Raw genomic sequence first — 19,339 nt, 5'->3', positions numbered from 1 at the left:
GGAAAAAAAAAAAAAGTTATTCTTTAATGGAATAAAGTTCTAAATGATCCAAATTTCAGAGGAGTGCATAAGCATGAATATTTATGTAACACATTACCATTTAAAAACAGTTTTTTTTCTCCTTTCAAAGCTTCCTAATTGAGCTATAAAAATTCATGCTAGCCTAGAATTAGGCATCCATGCTAAGTGCCCAGAAGTGCCATATTAACACTTTAATCAAGTTTGGGAGCTGGGACTGAGGTGGCAAATTTTCTCTCCCCTACTCCTAAGAAATCAATTTTCTAATTCTTTTTGTAAGTATTCTTATTTCCACATAATTCTTTGCTAATAGTCACAAACTACCTTTTAACTTTGGGGCCATATTTAAAAGAATTTGGAGGGGGGAAGTATTTAGGAGTTGAAGAAATCAAATTCATAATGTCTCCCATCTAGCTATAAGCAACATTTATGGGCAGGTAAACAATGAAGCAAACATTTACTTTATTAGAGCAACAACTATTGTAGGGGACAAGGGCAGACCACCATTCATTAATTTTAAATTACATTAGCAAAATTATTTTGAGTTATAGCCATCAGAACCTAGCAGATTTAGGAAAAACTCTTTACCTCCCTGTCCCCACTTCCTAAATTTATGTTGGGAAGGAGAGCCTATACCACAAAGAGAGTTATTAACAGAGTTGCCTTTTTACCTGATAAACTTATCTCCATACTAGGGTAACCTTTGTTTTCCAAACATTTTCTCTCACCTTCCTGCTACTGCTTTTCTCCTATTTGTATCCCTAGATCCCTAACCCTCTCCTTGCTCGGAATATCATATAAACCTCTTATTGCCTGTCTTTGGAATTTCACATCTGTGAGGATTCCCCCATGTACAATATTAAATTTTCTCCTCAATCTCTCTCATGTAAATGTAATTCTTAGTTGAGCTAGAAGAACCTTGGACAGAAGAAACTTTCCTCCTCCCCAACAGTATAAATTTTGACTCCATTTTAATGGCAGAAATGATCTTCTTATGGAAAAGAAAAACAACTTACTACAGAAGAATTTAAAATTAATGCACTCCTCTATTTCACTAAAGTGTAGGGATTGGATTGGATTTTCACTTGATCTTAGCCAAAAGGCCGAGAAGCGATGGATTGGATTTTCAGAATCCCTGTCAATAATGAATTGGTTCTAAACAGATATGAGGGAATTCAGACTGTCTTTCTGTGACAGCCTGTGTGGAAACCACAGCTCAAGATTTCACCTCCACAGGGAGTGGCAGAGAACTCAGTGTGTTTCAAATAAAATTAGGCCTTTACCTTGCTTCTGCAGAGAAGATGGTCTTCTGACCCCAATAAAGAACACTCAATAAAATAAACAGCAGTGGGGCACCTGGGTGGCTCAGTGGGTTAAAGCCTCTGCCTTCAGCTCAGGTCATGATCCCAGGGTCCTGGGATCGAGACCCACATCAGGCTCTCTGCTCAGCGGGGAGTCTGCTTCCTCCTCTCTCTCTCTGCCTGCCTCTCTGCCTACTTGTGATCTCTGTCTGTCAAATAAATAAATAAATAAAATCTTTAAAAAAAAAAAAATAAACAGCAGTGAATGTGTATGGCAAAACTCACCTGGCTTAGGAATACAAATCATTGCTTTTACCAACAAACCATAACTTTTATGGCCGGTTTATGACAGTGATAAAGGCCCCAGTGATGTGAGTGAGCACATAGCCTTTACTTTTCTAAGCTATTCCATGAAATCTATTTATTGTTCAGAACAGAGATTGAGAAATTTTATGCCAATGATCAGCTGTGTATATGCTTTAATGTACTAATAAATAATATTTATTCCTACCCTTGCAACCAGTTCTTAAAGCATCTTCTCTGCCCAAACTTCTGGAAACACTCATCATCAGCTGATTGAACTAACCAGGAATGGGCACCTTACTCACTTTTGACCAATCTTTGACCAAGATTTTCTCTTCCAGGGAACTAGGATTGGGAAACTGCCTGAGACACATTATTATAGGGCTCAAGCCAAGCAGTCAGGGAGACCTAGGGCTAAAACTTTCATGGGACAGTTGTATATGTGTGTATGTTCACCTGTTGTTAGTATATGCCTAGGAACAGAAGCATATGTGTACATTTCAGCTTTAGTAGATATTGTAAAACCATTATCCAAGGTGGCTATACTAATTTACACATCCATCAGTAGCATTTCAGAGTTCTCACTGCTTCACACCCAATTCTCTATCAACACTTGGCATTGTATGTGTATGTACATAGCCATTTTGAAGAAGGCATAGTAGTATCTCACTATGGTTTTTATTTGCATAATTCTGATATCAAATGATGTTGAGCAACATTTCAAACAGGTATTGGGCATTTGGATATCCTCTTTCATGAAGAGCTTTTCAAGTGTTTTGCCCATTTTTTAATTGAGTTGACTATCTTTTCCTTTTTAATTTGTAGGAATTCTTTATGTATTCCCCATATTAGTCCTTTGTCAGATACATGTTTTGCAATTATTGTATTCCGATAGTGACTTGTCTTTACGCTTTACTAATGATGTCGCTTAATGAACAGGAGTCTTTCAGTTTTAATGTAGTGTAATTATCAAATTTTTCTTTTTTGGCTGATGCTTTTTTATGTCCTATTTAGGAAATCCTTTCTAACCCAAAGATGCATATATTTGTCTTGGGGTTTTATTTCACCTTTCATTTTAGGCCTCAAACTGATTTTGGGTAAGAAGGAGATAGGGGTAGTTGTTTTTATCATATGAATATAAATTGAAAGAGTGTCATTTATTGAAAAAATAATGGAAATATTGAAAAATTCCTCCATTGTGCTATAGCGTCACCTTTGCATAAGTGAAGTGACAATATATAATGTACAAAGTTGGGGTCTGTTGATATAGAATTACCATAAAGCAAATTAAGAAGTCTCAAATCAGTTGCAGGAAAAAAAATTACTGAAAGCACAAATGAATTTTAAGGGAACCACCAGACTGATCATCCTGGAATTTGGGTGTTAAACAATGTGATTCTTGGTTCATGATTTAAATCACTTTAATGTTATGTAGGGCTCTGAAACCATTACATTCAGTCTGTAAGAATAAAAGGAACCAAATATTGAAGATATAAACATTTGACAATCTCAGCTGGCCATGGGATTATGGTTAATAATAGACAAGGTGATAAACTTGCTTTTTTAGACTCTGGCTACAAAGTCTTCCTGAGTCAATAAACTAAGGAAAACTGAAATAAGACAACTTGGGTACATCTGTGACACAGTCTTTGCCCAATTTTAGAAATCAAGAGTAGTGAACCCATTGTGTGCATTTGTGTGCAATAAAACAAAAATATTAGGTGGTTGCCTCCTACATAACAACTGATAACATTTTCTACCATTGAACAATTTATTGAAAATGTTTTCTCTCAAGTGAGCAAGCAAAGTAATTAAATATTATGTCTGTCAAAGTGTCTAACAGTGCTGCACAAATAAAACTACATTGTGTACTTCATTTTTCCTTTTGTACTTTGAATGTATCAGTATGATAATTTAATATAGTTCTTGAGGAAAAAATGCTATTAAAAATAAAATGACTATCAACTTGACTAAATTTGCCTTGAATATAGGCAGCACAGACCCTTTTAAAATGTACAGCACCAATATTTTCTAGGCAATGAAAATTAAACCTATCGTCTTTAATATAAAATGATGTTTTAGAAATGTCAAAGATATCTTGAAAATTGGAATATTAAAAGGGCAGCCTATGCAAAGTGCCCATTTGGAAACTTAGCTCTACTGTAGGTTCAGATATTCAAAGAAAACAACAACAACAACGCAAAGTTGCTGATTAGCTGACATTCAGGAAGGAATCATTTACCAGAATGAGGTCTTAATAACACAACAGAGTTGCTGGAAGAGTGAAAATCTTGGAGTGAAATGCTAGAGAGAGCCTCATCTCTGGGATCACACCTCATCACTCAGGTTGTGGGATTGTGCCTACCTTGTAGGCACAATTCTACTACCTTGCAGTAGAATTTTTTTCTCCTGCCTGTACACGCCAAGTCACAAGAATTTCACTCATCTATGGCTCATTAACCACTTACTGCAGAAAGAAACCAACTTGGTGGGTGGTTGGGGAGAAGTATGCAACTTACAACCTCTTCCCCTCCTTCTTCTTTCCTTTTGCTGCCCCCCCCCCTTTTGCTTGGGGCATTACATAAATCCTACATTTTCTTGCTTCTCGGTGGATTCTACTGCATAGTTATTTCACCTTGATCAATCTCTCTCTGTGAATATATATTCTATATTTGCTCACTCTCTTTCTTTGTAATTGAAGTCTAACGGAATAATGGAGCATGTGTATGAGCAAAAGAGATATGTGAAATATACATATTTATTGTTTCCTACCACCCCATTCATGTGTAACATTTGTCATACCCCAGGAACACAGAATTCCAGCGGACCCATAATGCATGGGAGTTCAGAAAATGCCAAGTGAATATAAGATAAGTGTGTCAAGTCTGTGACTGAGTAAGTGTGGGTACTGACAGCCCAAAAGGGCCACATGTTCTTGAACCAGCACTTCTTCTGCAGAAAGAAAAAATATCCAAGGGGCTCTATCATATTCTTCCTTATTCATCTGACTCCCTTGTCAGTTACATTACATTACAGTATTAGCCAGTTACATTGAAAATCATAACATGAAAGGAAAGGAAAAGGTAGAGCAACCCATTCATTCCTTTTCTTTTCAGTCCCTCCTAACTCATCAGTAAGCTGAAGGTAATGTGTTGGTAGAGTATCAAGACACAGTGCATATCAAGACATAGAATAAAAACAGTTGAGTTTGGGCACCTGGGTGGCTCAGAGGGTTAGGCCTCTGCCTTTGGCTCAGGTCATGATCTCAGGGTCCTGGGATCAAGCCCCCCTCACCCCCTACCCAAAGCCCCACATCAGGCTCTCTGCTCAGCAGGGAGCCTGCTTCCCCCTATCTCTCTGCCTGCCTCTCTGCCTACTTGTGATCTCTCTCTGTCAAATAAGTAAATAAAAAATCTTTAAAAAAAATCAGTTGAGTTAGTTTTGTGCAGTACTTCTACAAAATAGATATTTGTATTTCAGCTATGAAATCCAAATTGTGTGATTTTCGTGATTTCACATGAGCTAAAGGTTTGAATTTAAAATTTATATGTTTGAGTTTAAAACTCTGTCATTGCACAATGTAAAGATGAAGGATGAATTATTTTAAATTTTCATTTTCTTTTTTTAAATAGAAGGGCATTAAATAACAAAGAAAACATGATGATAAGTTGGTTAGTGGTAGACACTGGGACAAAAGAGAAAAGCTTTATTTTTTAGTACCTTTATCTGCACATTTTTCCCGCTCGTTGAATGAAGGGTACAGCACTTTTGTTTGGCACTGGGCCCCCAAATCATGCAGCTGTCTCTGCTGAAACTTTTCAGTTGCAATTGTGTGCCTTATTTTTACTAATTATGGCTGAGAGGATTACATCAGTACTAGCACCATATTCCTGAGTTATGGAAAGGGAAGATCAAGTTTGTGGCTCTTTGAAAATTCCTTAAAAATTTTCTTGGCTCTTCCAAGAAGTTTTGAGTAAAACTAATACCTTCACAAACACAATAACCAAAATAGTTTTTTAAAAATTCTATTTCTTCTTTAATGATATTGCCTTATTTTGTCATGAGGATTACAATTTTTTTTTCCTACTCATTTTCATGGAAAAGATCTAGTATTTCAGCTGTACTATGGGCTACATAGACTTTGGCCAACATAGGAGCCACAATAACCACATGTTTTCTAGGGCTGGGTTGTATACCTTACCATTATCTCTCTCTAGAAGAAATGTGTTTTAATTGCCAAATAACTAACTTACAAACTTTTTCCCCATAGCCTGTTTGCAAATCAAGAGCTATCTCGTTTTGGTTTGCATTTTCCTATGGTTCAAAGATGATGCTAGGTAGATATACTAAATTTGCTTAAAGATGGGAAAATTTGTTAATGTTTATTTTAGAGCTTGGAGAGTTACTGTCCTTTGGATTAGCCAATCAGGAAGAGGCAGGACATATGAACAGGAAGCAGAATAGAGAGGGAAAAGGTTTCAAATTTTGTACCAAGATTCAAACATTTCCTTCATTTTCTTGCTTCTGTAATGGCTACTAGGGATACTTATTTTGGTCATTTTTAATCACTCCTTTCTTTAGTCATTCAGTCATTCAAACCCTCAGAGATTAGGCATTCTCTACGAAATTTTCCTATGAGAACAGAGAAAAATTTCAAAGTCCTATTTATCTCCAAGAATTTTATTCATCTTCATTCAGTATGAAGAGTCAGGCATTTTAACTTGAAAAGAAAAAGAAAATAATAAAAATAAATGATAAATGATAAAATAGAAAAAATTCCCTGTAGTCTTTATGTCAGTTGTGGTCACGTTTAATAGTTATTCTTGTGTGTATTAAAATCCATCTTTTCCAATTCATCTTTTGGATGCCTAATCTTCTCAATTGCTACCATCCTAATTTGAAACTGGCAACAGTAGCCATAAACAATTGCGTGTATTTGGACTTTTAGGTCATAAGCTCAATATAAACCAATTTTTCCTGTCTTGAGTTCTATTCTTGCTATATTTTATTACCCCTCCCCCCTTGGCTATATTCTAAGATTTCCCTATCATGTAGGGGAAGTAGTTTATAAGAGGACAAGTACACATGTAATTTAATTGGTCTGTTTAGGTAAACTTAACATTATGTTTTTAAAAATTACACTTATATGAGAAAGCCTAATTTCAGTAAGATGATTTTTCTGACATGTTTTGTTTATAGAACATGTGTACTTTTTACAAAAGAAGGGACCGTCACAGACTGTAAATTTAAAAGGGAAGTCTAGGGACGCCTGGGTGGCTCAGTTGGTTGGACGACTGCCTTCGGCTCAGGGCGTGATCCTGGAGTCCCGGGATCGAGTCCCACATCGGGCTCCCAGCTCCATGGGGAGTCTGCTTCGCTCTCTGACCTTCTCCTCGCTCATGCTCTCTCTCACTGTCTCTCTCTCTCTCAAATAAATAAATAAAATCTTTAAAAAAAATAAAAAAAAAAAAAAGGGAAGTCTTGCCATCATTTCTCTTATTGAACCTCTAGTGTTTGTTTGCAAAACATGTCCCTGATGCAATCTTCATTTAATTCCACCTTTTAAAGAATGGTGGTTTATTTTATTTTTATGAAGACTGTTCTTCTCTCAAGACGTTCTTGGGTTAAGTTCATTTCCCAGGTTAATTAGTTTTATTAAAAATTGTTTTTGTGGGGCACCTGGGTGGCTCAGTGGTTAAGACTCCTCCTTCAGCTCAGGTCATGATCTCAGGGTCCTGGGATCAAGTCCCACATCAGGCTCTCTGCTCAGCGGGGAGCCTGCTTCCCCCCCACCTCTCTGCCTACATGTGTTCTCTCTCTCTGTAAATAAATAAATAAATCTTTAAAATAAATTGTTTTTGTGTGCAACCTTAGACTTAAGTGCCACTACTACAGTCAATGTTCATACTGGGAAACTATAAGGGACCACTGAAATTATCAGAGATTGCATTCTCAGAAATCTCCAGTCTGGAGATTATTCCACTGTCATACAGCCGCAACAACAACCGCAAACACCCAGTGGTTTTAAAACGTCTCCTGTGTATCAGATTAAAAATAACAATTGTTATTTCCTTTACACTTCAGGATAATCCTGTGAGATACAATTCTAGGGCTAACTGGTAATTCCAGTACCACCCCACCCTTGCCAAAGGGCTTTTAAACGCTTACGTTGGCACATTAACATGTGTAAATAATATTTCCATATTCTTTCTGTACATTAAAAAGTCTAAGTGGGAGAGAGTTTAGGGTTCCTTGGGTCCTCAACAGCTAATAGCACTGCCTGGTTATTTCCAGAAACGCAGCCAACCCACTAACAGGTAACTAATTCTTTTAGTGCCTCTGGAAACCTGTTCCTTTTATTGACCGCCGCATTCCCCGCAGCAGTCTTAAGCCACGGGACCTGGTTTCCTCTACTGCACCCAGCACAAATTTGTTACCCCCTTCCTTCCCTTCTGTGGGTCTCAGATTACCTATGTGTGAGATCAGAAACTTGGATGAAGTTTTCCTGGACTTTCCCTGAACTGACTCTAGAGGTCAGAGGAAGTAAGAGGAGGAATCAGGGAAAATGAGTCAACTATCCTCCCAAGGTCTAAGAAGGCAGACCTAAGGCGTTAAATTCGGGGCTGGGGGTGTGGGAGCTGCACAGGGTGGGGTGCGGGGCTTGGGGAGGGGGTGTAGAGGCGACAAGGTGAGAGTAAGCTACAGGGAGACTTCAAGCCACGCAGCGGCGTCTCCTCTGACTTCCAGACCCTGAGTCTGCGACCGCACAACGCCCGGCCCTCTCCGGAAGCCCCGCCCGCTCCGGGAGCCTAGTTCACGCCAAGCTCCTGCCTCTCTAACTGCGTCGACGGTGAACTACATTTCCCACAATGACATTCAAGCCGCCTCGCAAGGCGTCTGGTGTCTGGGTGACGCCATCAGCCGGCGCGATGTTTAGACTCCAGTGATGTCGTGGCGCTTTGGGGAAAGAGCTTGGTGTTTCTCTGGGCCCTGGTACTGAAGACGCCGTCCGGGGGACCCCTGGCCCTTTCCTATCCATCCCTCCATCTGCTTTTTTTCTTCCCTACTCTGGCAGGATGAGGCGTGCAGGCCTGGGTAAGAGGAGGGCTGAGGTTCGAAGTTCGGGGGCCCCAGAACCGGCCGTGCTGGGCGCGGGGGCGCGGAAAGAAATCAGACCAGTTCTTCTGTCACTGGAACCTGGGCTAGAAAGCAGGATGTATGGAGGGGTCTTGGAGGCGGAGCCAAGTAGTCTCACACCATTTGTATCAGATCCTAGGGGTTTCCTGTAGTTTGGTTCAGCCCGAAGTTTGAATGGTACTTTTATAGAAAGAGAGTAGTGGAGGACTGGGGGTGGGGTATGTACAGTGACAGCTGAACTACAAGTTTTCTTGTATTATCGACTGTCAGAGAGTGATTACGAAACCTGCTGAGTTCCCCAGATCTGGCTTTGGTTTCTTGTACTCCACTCGTCCTGGGATGTTAGTTTTTTCAGAAGCGAAATTTGAAGAATGAATGTTGCATGCGAAGCACGCTAATAACAATCATATTAATCTGGTAACAGTGAGTTACAAAGGTAAATGTACCTGTCGTTATTGTTAAAGGCCGTAGTATGTAACATCAGGGTCAAAGTCCATTAAAACCCAGAACGTTTTTTTTTTTTTTTAATCTGAGTCTCTTTCCAGTGTGAAAACTTAAGAAACAGTTTCACCAAGCACTAGGACTTTTAAGGGGCCATTATAACGGACAGCTAATAAAACAGCATATTCTGGGTTTTGAAGCTCCCTATTGAGAGAGTATTTAAAAAAAAAAACAAAACACCGTTAAATCAGCGTGCAGCATACCTGAAAATACGTAGAATATTTGAAAAAAACGTAATGTTACCTTTTTCAGTGGTTACAATAAAATGGAAAAAGGAATAAAAAATATTTTCAGAAATGTCAGGTATTTAAAGTTGCCAGTAACTTTATACTTGTTAATTGATTAAAAAAATTGTAGTGTGAGAATGAGCTTTTTTTTTTTCAAAGATTTTATTTATTTATCTGACAGAGATCACAAGTAGGCAGAGAGGCAGGCAGAGAGAGAGGAAGGGCAACAGGCTCCCCGCTGAGCAGAGAGCCCGATGTGGGGGCTCGAGCCCAGGACCCTGAGATCATGACCTGAGCTGAAGGCAGAGGCTTCAACCCACTGAGCCACCCAGGCGCCCCTGTGAGAAAGAGCTTTTGAAAAATACAGCTTTTTATGAATACGTGGATCCTAGAAAGTTGGCCAGGTAAATTGTAGAGAAAAAACATAGCTAATATTGAGCAGTTTAATTTTATATGCCTAAATGTTATATCTTTTTATCATTATTAATGATGACAGACATTTATTGTGTATTTGAGTAAGTTCTAGGTATACAGTTGATTGTGGCCCTGTTTGTGCTCCCACAGCTTGCAGTCTGGTTGGTGAGTAGGAACATGTACGAAGATAAATTATAATACAAGGTGACAGCTGTACATCCAACGAGGAGATAAGCTATAGAGATAGTGACTCAGGGATTCCAGAGATAGAGCACTGCTTACTTTGTAGAAACATAAGAACTTGAACTAGAGCTTGATCATTGGAGGGTGAGAGAGGCACGTTCCAGTTGGAAGCAAGACTCTCCTACCCCTCCTCGTACCCCCGAAAAGTTGTAGGATAGGATTAAGCATGGTGTGTATATGGGATTATTATTAAGCCAGTGTGATTGAGATAGGAAACATGGAACCAGAACCCCACAGAGGAGATAACTTTGAGTGCCAGGCCATGGAGTTTCGATCTCATCAATAGGTCCTTTGGCTCCCTTGAATGATTTTGTGCAACAGTGTGCCATGATAAATTGCAGAAAAGGGACTTGAGAAGTTGTGGTTCTCAGCCCTGACTGTATAGTAGAATCGCCTGGAGAACTTTTAAGGCACTGATACCTGGACTACAGCCCAGACTAATTATATTAGAATCTCTAGGATAGAATGTTTTCCCATCCCCCCACTTACTGAAGCTTCCTTGTAGTTGAGTGGAAGGATGCTTACTTAAGTGTCTATTATCATTTACATTGGTATGATGTGATTCTTTTTATTCTGGATTTTTTTTTTTTTAAGTATCAGATTGATTGACCTGGAATTTTAAACTTGGGATAAATAATGAAGCTGACAGGTACTCATGTGGCACACTTCCCATGAATCTCTAAATGATTTGGCTCAGTTAGGGTAGAAACTACCCTAAAGAAGTAGCATTTGTCTAAATAGACACAGGCTGAGGGTGATTTTTGGCATTCACTAGCTTTCCTACAACTTCTCATGCTATATTTAGAGTTTTATGAATAGTGTATCAGCAATGGAGGGAGAATTTGAGGACTGTACCTCTTTCTCCCGGAACATACTTGCTTAACATTTTGTTGTGGTTTTTGTAGTGGTGGGAATTGTGTAAGTGTCTGCTGCATTTAGTCATTAGGTACAGGGAATATAGAAGAAGTACAAGACATTGTCCCCGCCTTCAAAGAAGTTTATGATTTCCTTCTTGGCAAAGGCAGGCGCATTCAAAGTTGACTAAAAGTGAAGTCACATTGTATTAATTAATTTATGAGTGTTTTTTGAGTGTGCCTTACTGTGCATTGTGTGTGTGTGTCTCTGTGTGTGTGTATGAGTACACTTTGTGGGGGATATACAGCCATGAGTGAAACAGATTTAGTTTCTACCCTTATAGTATTCTCTAGAGTATGATACTAGTGTTGTGTGTAGTATAAGAATTTTAAGAATTCAGAGGGAGTTTTGCCTTTGAAAGAAAGTGAGGTTTGTGCCATATCTTGAAAGAGCTTCCTATTTATACCCCAACCATCCTTCAGCTACCAGCACTGTTACTTCCTGTCCTTCCATGTTTCACTGTGTCTCTGGCTTCATCTACTCTTTGAGTTTACAGAGATCTAGTCTCTCTATCACCCCTTTCCTTCATTTCTCCACTGAAACTGCTTCTATCCCTGTCCAGTGTAGTCCCCACATTCCATATATTCAGCTTCTCTTTTGGCAAGCAAGCTCAGCCTCTTGGGGCTCTTTTCTTCAGCCCTGATGCTGTAAACCTCTCGATCAAAGTCTTGATCAATCCAACCATCCAGATTCTCCCAGGCTAACTCTGGTTGATGAGCTCTTCTTCAGAAAAATCACACATCCGGGAGGATTGACACCACCACAGTATGTTGCCTCAGCCAGGATCATTTTATCCCCCTAGGACTTGTGTAGTCCTAGTCATTTTCCCCCATTATTCTCTTTACTGATTTTTCCAAATGATACCCTTCCTTAAAGACAGTCTTATTTCTTCCTTTACTGAGAAAATTGACGGTATCAATTGTTTAAAAAAAAAAAACAACTGGTGAAGCAACACCCTGCCTTCCTGTCGCAGTGCTCTAGCACATTTGCATACAGATTCACTCTCCAAGGCTCATGCCACCTGTTTGATTGCCTGATGAATACCAAGCACTTTATTGGGCAGTCGCTGGGACTGGGTAGTCTCAGTGCAGTTCCCTAGAAGATAGGCTCCCAACAGTAGTACCCAGAAAGAAAAATGGATCTGATGCATAGGAGTTTTGGAAATATTTGTTGAATGTGTGTCCCTCTTAACTCTCAGCTAGTGTTCTCCATAAGTAATTCCAGCTCTCTTCTATTTAAAAGGAAGAGATGCCAGTAAAGGACCACCCCCCCCGCCCCACCCTGCCATGGGCTCCCTTTTGCTATGTTTATCCTCTTTCTCCCTTTTCCTTCATCGCCAGGCTTCTTCAGTGGACAGTTGATGCTCCTACTTTTAGATCCTTTTTAAAATTTGCAGTTCTGTGGAGCAGGGAATGTATCCTGAATATCCTTGTATATCAGTGCCGATTAACATCTTGTGGACAATCAGTAAATAAGTATAAGAATGAATTGAACATTCTTTGCTTAAAAGAGGGCATTAGAATTGTTCTGATCTCTGTTTGGTTATTGATCTTTAAAATTTCTTTGAAGTGTGAATATTATAGACATACGTGGTCTGCAACGCCCTCCAGGGGTCTTTTTTGGTTCTTTCCTATCAAGGTTTCAAAAGTGACTTGTTTTTGCTACAACTATACTGTGATTCTGATCCTTGCAGGTGAAGGAGTACCTCCTGGCAACTATGGGAACTATGGCTATGCTAACAGTGGCTATAGTGCCTGTGAAGAAGAAAACGAGAGACTCACTGAAAGTCTGAGAAGCAAAGTAACTGCTATAAAATCTGTAAGTATTTAACAGATGTTAAATACTTTCAAATTTATGTATTTATGTACGTACATATTATAAACTATTATTATTGGCATCATACTAAGGAATTCAGTGACCCAAGTTGTGTATTATGCAGAAAGGTCAAAATGCAGTCAAAATATAAACATGATTTAAATAGAAGATTAGAAAATGTGGCCAATCAAAACATATGGTACATTTGTTTATTTTTTTTAAACTTCCACTTTTTTGGTGTGTGGGTACATCTACAGTACTGTATGTTGTCTGTAGTAATGTCTCAGAGCAGTCCATCTTCCGGCCCCACGCAGTTCTTTTCCTGACTTTTCTTCTTCTTGTATTCTAAGCTACACATCTCAGTGTTTCATGTTTCTACCTTTGTACCCCAGGTCAGTCAACTGAGTTTAGTACTTCTTTCTTTCTGTCTCTTCTTTTTTATTTCTGATACTATCCCCTGGTTTTCTTGGCTGAACTACTGAGAGAGCCTCTTACCTTGTTTGTTTCTCATTTATTGCACTGTCAGTTCTGAGCTATGTACTGTCGCCACAGTCACCTTATCTTTTTGGGCTGTTTTTTAAATTGTATGAATACATTATATGTTAATAAAAAAAAATGCATCATATGCTCCCGGAAGTCTCCAGTGTCTCCACATGTAAGAATGGAATTCACGCTCTGGAGCTTGATCAAATAGGTCCTTCAGAGATTGTCCACAGCTCTTCAAACCTTATGCCCCACACTTTTTGAATGTGTATATGTTTTCTGCAAGAGAGCTCTAGTACTCTGTGTGTGTGTGTGTGTGTGTGTGTGTGTGTTGGCTGTCACTTGCACTCCATACCTTTGATCCTGCTATTCCTTTGCCTTAGCGGTGTCCCATCCCTCCTTATCTTCACTAAATTTGCCCATAGTAAAGGCTCCTCTTCACTGCACTCCTTCCTTATAAGCTTTACCTGATTACCACATCAAAAGTCACTTTTCCCCCATGTGATCATAGGACCCTTTGTACCATTTCTCTAACATAGGGATCTGCATTGGAATTATTGGCACATAAAAGAAATTTACCAGAATGTAGGGTTTTTCTGTTGTCTTTCCTTTTATCTTTTATATACACCTAAGCATAATTTCTTATTAGTGGTACTGAGCTTAATATGTATTAAATAAAGGAATTGCAAAAAGGTGATCTTAACAGCGTATGTGATTGATTCTGTATTACATTAAACGTGCTCTACACTAATAGAACATTCAGTAGAAGCTCATGTTGCCAAAACTTAATTGGTATTTCATTAGTCTTTGGAAGATAGAATTGTATTCAGCCTGAAGACTATTATCTGAAACGAATATTGTTTTCAAAGTCATATTAAATCCAAAGGAGTTGATCAATGAACTAAGTAATATTGTATAATGTTACAATTTAGAAAATCAATATTTAGAGGGAATTAAGAATTAAATGTTTTTTGGGTTTTTTGTTTTGTTTTGTTTCTTAAATTCCAGTTGATAATTTAGGCTCCTTGTTAGAAAAAGCTTTTTCCTTCCTGGAAATTGCTTTCTTTGGCATGAATGACAGTTGTAGAAAGTTGTTAGGTGATTTGGGATATTTAGCTTTATAGTTGCTTTTTTTACCTCTGAATTGCTAAATTTGGAAAAAAGCTCATGTTCTGATCTATAGAATTCTAGTATGATTTTGTATCAGAATCACCGCATATGCTTTCCATATAAGATAAGTTGAAAATAATATTTGCAGCAGTTTGCCAAGATTTTCATTTGTTGCTTGTACTTTATCCAAATATCTTGGAAGTGAAGCCTTTGATGAATTTTCGTATAAAGTATTAAATATGTTTTGGCCTGAATAGCAGCCATAACCACATAAATAGTATTTCTTTTAGGTTCAGCCTCTTTCTGCATAGCTCAGAATGGAGGTAACAAAACTTGTCTTTTTTTTTTTTCCAATTTTTACCATATTTTATTTTTAAGGTTTTTTGAAGATTTTTATTTAGTTATTTACAAAGAGAGAGAGCACGAGTGCATGCACGCACAAGCAGGGGGAGCGGCATGCAGAAGGAGAGGGAGAAGCAGGCTCCCCTCTGAGCAGAGAGCCTGACATGGGACTCAATTATAGGATCCTCAGATCATGACTTGAGCTTAACCAACTGAGCCGCCCAGGAGCCCTTATTATCATATTTTAAAGAAAAATAACCTTTAGAATATAAATAAATAACCAGTTTAGGTATATATTCAAAGTAATGTCCCATTTCATTAAAAAAATATTAAATACTTAATGTAGATTTGAATTGGTAATATGGGTACTTGTATATATCTTTTAAAATGTAAAGAAGAAAATACACAGATAAATGCTGTTGTTTAAATACAAAGAAAGGAAGAAAAAAGCATGCAAGGCCAAGAGAATCAGAGAGAAGTATGTACCAAAATTAAAAGATGAAATTAAGTATTAAGATGAAATCAAAATGAAGAACAGGGAGACAATAGCCATAGTTGAGAAGGAGTAGAAATTCTAAATTTCCTTTTCATGTCAGTGGAAAAAAAATATCAGAAGAAAGTTTATGTATTTTATATTTTCAGAAGACAGTTTTATTTGAGAAAAAGTATGTTTAGAGTGGTTTTTATTTTTACTTTATAACACTTAAATACCTTTATATGACTAATAACATATGTGCTTTTTTTAAATAGCTCTCCATTGAAATAGGCCATGAGGTTAAACATCAAAATAAATTATTAGCTGAAATGGTAAGTAGTTCTGACTTTAAATTGAAATTTGATCTAATATTCTCAATTTTAGTCTCTTAATCAGGAATAATACCATTTTAACTTTTATCCATTTTGAAATTAGAGATCATAAGTCCTAGATTCCTGCCCTTTTGAATCTCATTGCTTTGAAATAACTAATAAGTTTATTTATTTTCCCATTTTTCATTTTGCCTAACACAAATGGGAGGAGGAGGTAGAAGCCATTGTAACTTTCATCTTGTATTTAGAAACACTGTTGAAGACTCAGGACAAATGACTGTTTTGAGTGTTCTTAGAAATCCTAATGAATACAGACTACCAAGTAATCAAAAAGCTCCTCATATTCAATCATCTGAATGTCTTTGACTTAATGTGAGCCTATTTCTTTTGCTTAATCTCCTCAGGATCACTCCTGAACAAATAAGATTTGAACATAGTAACATCCCAGAGCCTTTCATCTCAAGTCTCAGTGAGCTCAGCAACATACACCTTTTCGTGTAGCATCTCTTTCCATTCTTGAATGCTTATTTTGGATGTTACTTCTCTGGACCTTCCCTAGTCTCTCCACTTGCTTTTAAAATTGTATTATTAAAAAATGAGGATGGCATTAAAAAATAAATATGGCATTGAGAGCAATGTTTGTATGGAGGTTGTACATTAGAATCACTGGAAATATTTATGCCTGGTTCCCAATTTAAATATACCGATAAGAGAATTTCAGGGGCGAGGGATTTACACAAACTTATGAAAAAAGGGAGTGTCCCGGTCATTGTGATACATAACCCTGGTGAAGAACTATAGATCTAAAGTGCTTGAACTCCATAAAACTTGAACTGTGCAAAGGTATCATATACCTTTACATCTTAGGATATTGAGATTTCTATGAAAGTAGAGTATCTCTAATCCACACCTAGACCTCTCATCTTTAGGACTTAATATGGTAGTTTTCCCCATCCATATTTGTACTCTTTACCACATTTTACCACTTCTACATGATTTCTCTTAACTTTTAATAGACTCTACTGTACTTCAAGGTCAGCTATCTAAATAAAAACATCTTAAAAATAAAGTACATTTAACTGCTAACCATATTAAATTTTGGATGAATTATTGTACTGACTTACTGAAAGCAGCCAACCATTTGACCTTGGAGAGCAGCGCCCCAACAAAAACAGAAAACACCTGTGTGATAATAGACAAACTACATACCTTTATTGTTAATGTTTTTTTAATTCACATGATTGGGAAAAGACCTAAATAGTTTGGGATTTTGAATTACTCTGGTCCTGAAAGAAATGTTTATTGGGTAATGAAAGAGCTTTTTATTCATTGAGAGAATTACTCTGTTTTGCACAGAGTAATTAGACTTGATTACCCAAGTTACAAACAGGTTCCTGAATTGACTAAACACTAAAAGTATCATTAAAAATGTATTCTAATAACAGTATATTCAATTATTTAAATGTGCATATGTAGAGTATTAGAATCGAGCTATTATGTTTTCCTTTTCTCCTCACAGGATTCACAATTTGATTCTACAACTGGATTTCTAGGTAAAACTATGGGAAAACTGAAGATTTTATCTAGAGGGAGCCAAACAAAGCTGCTGTGCTATATGATGCTATTTTCATTGTTTGTCTTTTTCGTCATTTATTGGATTATTAAACTGAGGTGATGCGAGTAAGTGTGAGTTTGGAATTTGTTCCAACTTAACGCTTTGGAGTGCCACTTTGGTAAAAAATCAGCATCAGAAGATTTCTAATTTTCAAATATTACGACTTTTTCCATGGAGGATTACTGAATTTTATTTGTTTATAAATCACATTACATAAACAGTGCTCTTTGAATACTGTTGCTTAATAATTCATTTTTTGCCCCTATTTTCAGGGGTATTGAGATGGCCCGAAGTCACTCTAGCCCTAACAATTTTTTTCCTGTTGTTCGTTGTCAGATTAAATAGCCATACAATACTGTGCTGTTAGCATAAATGTAGGTTTATGTTCCATGTGAATAAACTTAGTGGAAGAATAACAGAATTCCTGGAGAGCCTGTTGCTGAACTCTTGAGGTAGTGAACTAGTTTGTGAGGGAATGGTGTATGTGTTTTCCTGAATTACCATCAATCCTGATAATGTACTGCCCTTTCTTCCTCTATTTGGTTAAAATTGTAGGCTGATTTCCTTTTACCTACAGGTTTCCTCAAAAATTTTGATGACCTGACTCCTCTTTCCCCTCTGCCCAATGACCTCATCTTTTACCAAAGCTTGTTATTTTGGCACATTTCTTCTAGGGCCCAAAACAAATGTATACCAGTCTAGTTGTTGTTTTATATTAACTTTATACATACTGTTGACTTGGCTTATAATAGTTTAATGATTTTAGCTACTTAGATAGGCCCTTTGGTTATCATTTGTGACACAATAATGTGAAGCTAAAGTAATTGCTAAGCTCTGAATGGAAATAAAATTAACTGCCTCTGCTTTATTATGTGTTCAAAATAGATATTGAAAGTACTCGGGCATTGAACTTGGGGTTAAGTGTTGTTGCTTTAATCCAGTATATTTGTTTATGGAAAGAAAAACAAAGATGGATAAAAAGAAATATTAAGATGTTCTTAAATACTCTGTATTGCTACTATTTGGAATTTGCCTATTCATGGGCTCAAAAAATAAAATTTTTAATGAAATGTATTGTCTTTGTTGCCTCTTTGTTCAAGTCTCTCTTTCCTTTTTTCAAACATAGACTCCAAGAAATGGTCCTAAAAACACGTCCCCCCAAAAATCTGGGAAAGATAACATATTTGTATTATTTCAGAACTTGTTTCAAACAAATGAGATAAATAATGACTGCAGTTTCAAAAAAATCTCTTTAATTCCCTATACTTTTAGTTGTAGTCTCTTATTTTTGATTTTGCAGAGAGTGAATGAATGCTCTTTTGCTCATCCCTAATTACTTATCAGTTCGGGTCTTGTCTTTGGCTGTTTGTCGTCATCACCTGGGCCTCTGTTTGACAGAAACTCCAGAACTAAGAAGGGTTAAGTGACTTCACATATAAGAAACAGCCCCTCCCCCCCAAAAATACAAAGAAATAGGCCAAAGGTCCTGTGATACTGTGACACTGATTTGAGTTAGATGACCTGAGTTCAAGTCTCCATTCCTTCCCTTGCTCAATGTTTTTGGACTTGTTTCTTCATTAAATCACCTATTTCATAGGATTGTTGTCAGAGGTAGGCAATTTATTGAAAATACATGACACGTAATCACTTAATAAATACCAGTTCTCCCTATCGTTAGCATACACATCAGAAAAGGGACTTATTTTAAGAGCAAGACATATGGTGGTTTCAGGCTTCGGGGTGATGCTGTGACTTCCAGGCAGAAATGCCTCTGCATTAGAGATTGGTTCAGTTTTCAAGAATTATTTAACTGTGTATGTTGGGCCAATTATGTGACATAAGAGCTTGGGAAGACTCATTGTCAATAATAAAAATTGCAAAAGTTAAGAGCAGAAAGCCAAAGAAGAAAATGACTAGAGATGGAAACAGAAGAGAATCAACTATGGTTAATGAGGTCAAAGCCTTGGGAAAACCAGCCATGGCAAGTGAAGGATAGATCTCAAGGTCAAGTTTTGGCTGTTAGATGACAATCTGTGTAAAGTATTAAAACACTGTTTCAGTGTTGGATATTATCGAGGTGAGACTTTCAGGGAAAGGGGTTTGAGGTG

The 19,339-nt window shown here is 37.5% G+C and overlaps 1 protein-coding gene and 1 pseudogene across 1 annotated transcript; one reads left to right on the top strand and one right to left on the bottom strand.

Moving 5' to 3' along the window:
- Nucleotides 1-991: 991 nt before the first annotated feature.
- Nucleotides 992-1,133, bottom strand: LOC122905603 (annotated as a pseudogene).
- A 7,426-nt stretch (nt 1,134-8,559) lies between these two features.
- Nucleotides 8,560-18,301, top strand: BET1 (Bet1 golgi vesicular membrane trafficking protein). Its single transcript, XM_044246044.1, has 4 exons — nt 8,560-8,717; nt 12,753-12,877; nt 15,560-15,616; nt 17,136-18,301. Exons 1-4 carry the CDS (start codon nt 8,699-8,701, stop codon nt 17,289-17,291), a joined length of 357 nt encoding a protein of 118 aa, XP_044101979.1. The 5' UTR covers nt 8,560-8,698; the 3' UTR covers nt 17,292-18,301.
- Nucleotides 18,302-19,339: the final 1,038 nt, after the last annotated feature.

The sequence above is a fragment of the Neovison vison genome, chromosome 4 (assembly GCF_020171115.1).
Source record: "Neovison vison isolate M4711 chromosome 4, ASM_NN_V1, whole genome shotgun sequence".
NCBI lineage: Eukaryota > Metazoa > Chordata > Mammalia > Carnivora > Mustelidae > Neogale > Neogale vison.
The sequence above is the reverse complement of the archived record's forward strand: the minus strand, read 5'-3'. Positions and strand labels throughout refer to the sequence as shown.